This window comes from Myotis davidii, unplaced genomic scaffold (genome assembly GCF_000327345.1).
Source record: "Myotis davidii unplaced genomic scaffold, ASM32734v1 scaffold803, whole genome shotgun sequence".
Taxonomy (NCBI): Eukaryota; Metazoa; Chordata; class Mammalia; order Chiroptera; family Vespertilionidae; genus Myotis; species Myotis davidii.
Genome location: NW_006295567.1, coordinates 370,653 through 374,214, shown reverse-complemented (window position 1 = coordinate 374,214; position 3,562 = coordinate 370,653). Strand labels below are relative to the sequence as shown.

The following is a 3,562-nucleotide window of genomic DNA, read 5'->3' as shown; positions in this document are numbered from 1 at the left end:
ACCTTTCGGACCTCACAGACCACCAGTGGCAACTGCTGCTCCAGGCAGAATTGTCAGCAAGTGTGGAGGTCCAGAGGCACTGCCCACGCTATTCCTTGTTTCTTGGTATCTTAAAAGTTAATATCTACACCTGAAACAACATAATGTTATTGGTCAATTATACCTCCACAGAGGAAACTCCCTCTTCCTCTCTGAAATCAATAAAGAAATAAAACTCTGAAACAACAAATCTAGTACCATTAGCCTACCCAAAATTGGTTGTCACAGAAATGGATTTCTGCAAAGTACTGAAAAAGCAACACCATTCTCCTAAGTCCAGGATATGATTCTTAAAAAATACAAAGAAAAAAGACCCTTTTTTTAAAGTGGACCTACAACTGAATGCAAATAAAGACCTCCTAGGTTTGCTTCCCTAAATTTACTACTGAGTCCCATTATGTAATCATTTTCATCTTACTTGTTTTGCCCTCTTAAAAAAATAGTACTAGAACCCCAGCTGGGTGGCTGAGTTGGTTGGAGTGTCACCCTTTACACCAAAAAGTGGAGGGGTTGATTTCCAGTCAAGGCACACACCTGGGTTGTGGATTGGGGCCTGTAGGGGAGGCAACCAATCCACGTTTCTCTCCCACATCAATGTTTCTCTCTTTCTCTCAAATCAGTGAAACATATGTTTGGGTGAGGATAAAACAACAACAACTGATATAGTTCCTGCCTTCTTGGGGTCTACAGTCTCTCTGGGCCTCAGTTTCCTTTTATTTACCATGAATTTGTAGATTAAAAAATTTGACTTAAGAGAGAGGAAGGGGGAGGGAGAGAGAGAGAAACATTTACCGGTTGCCTCCTGTATGTGCTCTCACCGGGGGATCGAACCCACAGCCTAAGTATGTGCCCTTGACCCGGAATGGAACCCACAACTTTTTGGTGTACCGGACGACACTCCAACCAACCAAGTCCTCTGGCCGGAGCAAAACTAAAAATTTTAAAGAAAATTTTCAAACATACCTAAAAGAAATAGTATAACTCAACTCTTTATCACACAGTTTCAATAATGCTCCATATTTGGCGTTTTAAAAATAAACTGTTAAAAAAAAACATTATTTTTTTAAATTGTGGTAAAGTACAGCGTTCCCCCCCCTTATCTGTAGTTTCGCTTTCCACAGTTTCAACTACCCACAGTCAAGCTTGGTCCAAAAATATTAAATGGAAAATTCCAGAAATAAACAATTCATAAGTTTTCAATTTTGCGCCCATCTGAGAAGCGTGATAAATCTCGCATCCTCCTACTCTATCCTGCCTAGCAAGTGAATCACCCCTTTGTCCAGCTGTATCCACTCCCGCCAGTTAGTCACTTAGTCGCCCTCGGGGCTATCAGATCGACTAACCTGGTACTGCAGTGCTTGTGTTCATGTAACCCTTATTTTACTTAATAATGGCTGTACAACACAAGGGCAGCAATGCTGGCAATTTGGAACCACCAGGGAAGCTGTGAAGTATTTACTGTAAGTGAAAGGTAAAAGTTCTCAGCTTAATTGTTCTATTTTATTACTATTGTTATTCTCTTCCTGTGTCTAATTTATAAATTAAACTTTATGTATAGGAAAAAACAGTACATACGAGGTTCGGTACTATCTGTGGTTTCCGGCATCTGCTGGGGGTCTTGGGACATCTCCTCAGATAAGGGGGGGCCACCGTATACATAACATAAAATTTCCCAACTTAATTTTTAAGTGTACTGTTCAGTAGTGCTAAGTACATTCACACTGTTGTGCAACCAACCTCCAGAAATTTAACTAGCGTTCATAGTGCTGGCCTGCAGAGGAGTGAAGATTTTAAAAACTAGTTTAAGAGCTTTAAACTATTTTATAGTCAAAGGTAATTTACTCACTTACAACAGAACCCTTCTGGGCACTGAATTTTGAAATCTTTTTCCTTTGTTGAAGAAACGTCTAAAGGCTCCGCACGGAGCCCAGGATGTGTGTAACTGCACACTCAGGATTACGCTGAAATCTACCACTCATCAAGCCGCCTGATATGATGGTCCTTTCAAGGCGGCTGTCTCTTCAATCAAGTCCCTCACTGAAGGAATTTCAAATCAGGTATAAATCTCTGCAGTAGTACTTCTATATAGAGCCGTGTAATCAAATCTCTTTTTTTAAAAAAAGACACCCTTTTATTTGTAGACCTCTACTTCAAGTGAAAATGAAACAATTCAATTCATTGGGCTGCTTTTTGGCAGTCTACCTATAGGTTTCACAAACGCTTTTCAGAAAGGTATCTCGGGAGTTCATCGACTGGCAGACCCAGTTAACCGGCCAACTGAACCACAGGGCACTCGTCGGTTTCCCTTTTCTCTCCCTGATTTACTTTCGGTATGTTGCTGGGCTACAGACACACTTAAATCGTATTCTAGAAAAGTTTTGGAGCCTACATTCTGACTGTTCGACCAGTAGCACGTGATATAGAACCAGACTAGGGTCCATTTCAGACCTTACTCAGGACTGTACTATTCTCCTGTAACCAATAAAAAAAAAAACACCAAAAAACTGGCTGCAACCAAAGTGGGTAACAATAGTAAATGCACAGGCCGAGAAAAAGGTAAGCTTGTCTCCACTGCCACAGAGGCTTCCCCTTTTTAAATCTCCCTAATTTTTGAAAATGCTGGTGGTGCTCCATGCCACTTTCTGGCTAAGACCCTTTTCTAGTTAAGGGCAAGAAACGGCAGAAATCTTCTAGCTCCTTTAAGGGGTATGTATAATAGTTGAAACAATATGGTTCTCCTATTTGGCCATCCAGTTGCACGTGTGAGACCCAGGACACAGGAAAGTGCCGTTTAAATACACATACATACTGAGGTCCACATTAAATCCACCACCAGCGGTCACGTGCTGAGCCCAGGCCTGCCTGGCTGCAATGGAAACGCGTTCCCTAATCCCCGAGTATTTGAAGGCTATAAAAAGCTCCTTTAGGGGCACTTGTTCCCACAACTCTGAGCTGCCGGGAAGTGAAGACAAGGGCATCTGGAGGCCTGAATGCCCAAGCTGGGAAGCTTTAGGCTAACACCCTGATTAGAGATTAACTACTTCTCTGAAAACCTGCAGCATATTTTAAATGCTTACCCTTTCTCACTTCTCAGTGTGCAGACAGCACCCCAGTGCTGTATGAGTTAGTCGTGCTGTGAGCTCTATGGCAGATGCTGTGTAGAGTCCGTATGGAGACTGGCCCACAGCGGGCATGCACCCATTTGCCGTGAACAGGGTGGCAAAGTCGGTGTTATTCACTGGATGCCCTGGTCTGATAATCCGAAACCCTCCATCCTCCCCCCACGCTTCCAGGTGAGCAAGGGAGGGGTGGAGGGGGTGAGTGGCTCCGGAAGCTGCCCAGGGCCTGGCGGGTGCCGGGGCTCCCCGCTTCCCACCCACCCCGGCGGGGACGAACTCACCTCCAGTTTGTCGGTCAGCTCCTTGTGCATCTGTTCGTACTGCCGGCTCATGTCCTGGTTCTTCTCGAGCAGCGCCTTGCCCAGCCGGGCCGCCAGCACCAGGTCCTTCTCCTTCTGCCGGAT

General features: G+C 44.3%; 1 protein-coding gene across 1 annotated transcript in view; it reads right to left on the bottom strand.

Annotated features, from left to right (window-relative positions):
* CCDC64 (coiled-coil domain containing 64) overlaps positions 1–3,562 on the bottom strand; it is a gene marked incomplete at its 5' end in the record, with an annotated part of 83,263 nt that extends 79,701 nt beyond the window's left edge. Inside the window, one exon of the mRNA XM_015568154.1 lies at positions 3,440–3,562. Within this exon, the coding sequence (XP_015423640.1) occupies positions 3,440–3,562 (123 nt within the window). The remainder of the gene's footprint in view (positions 1–3,439) is intronic.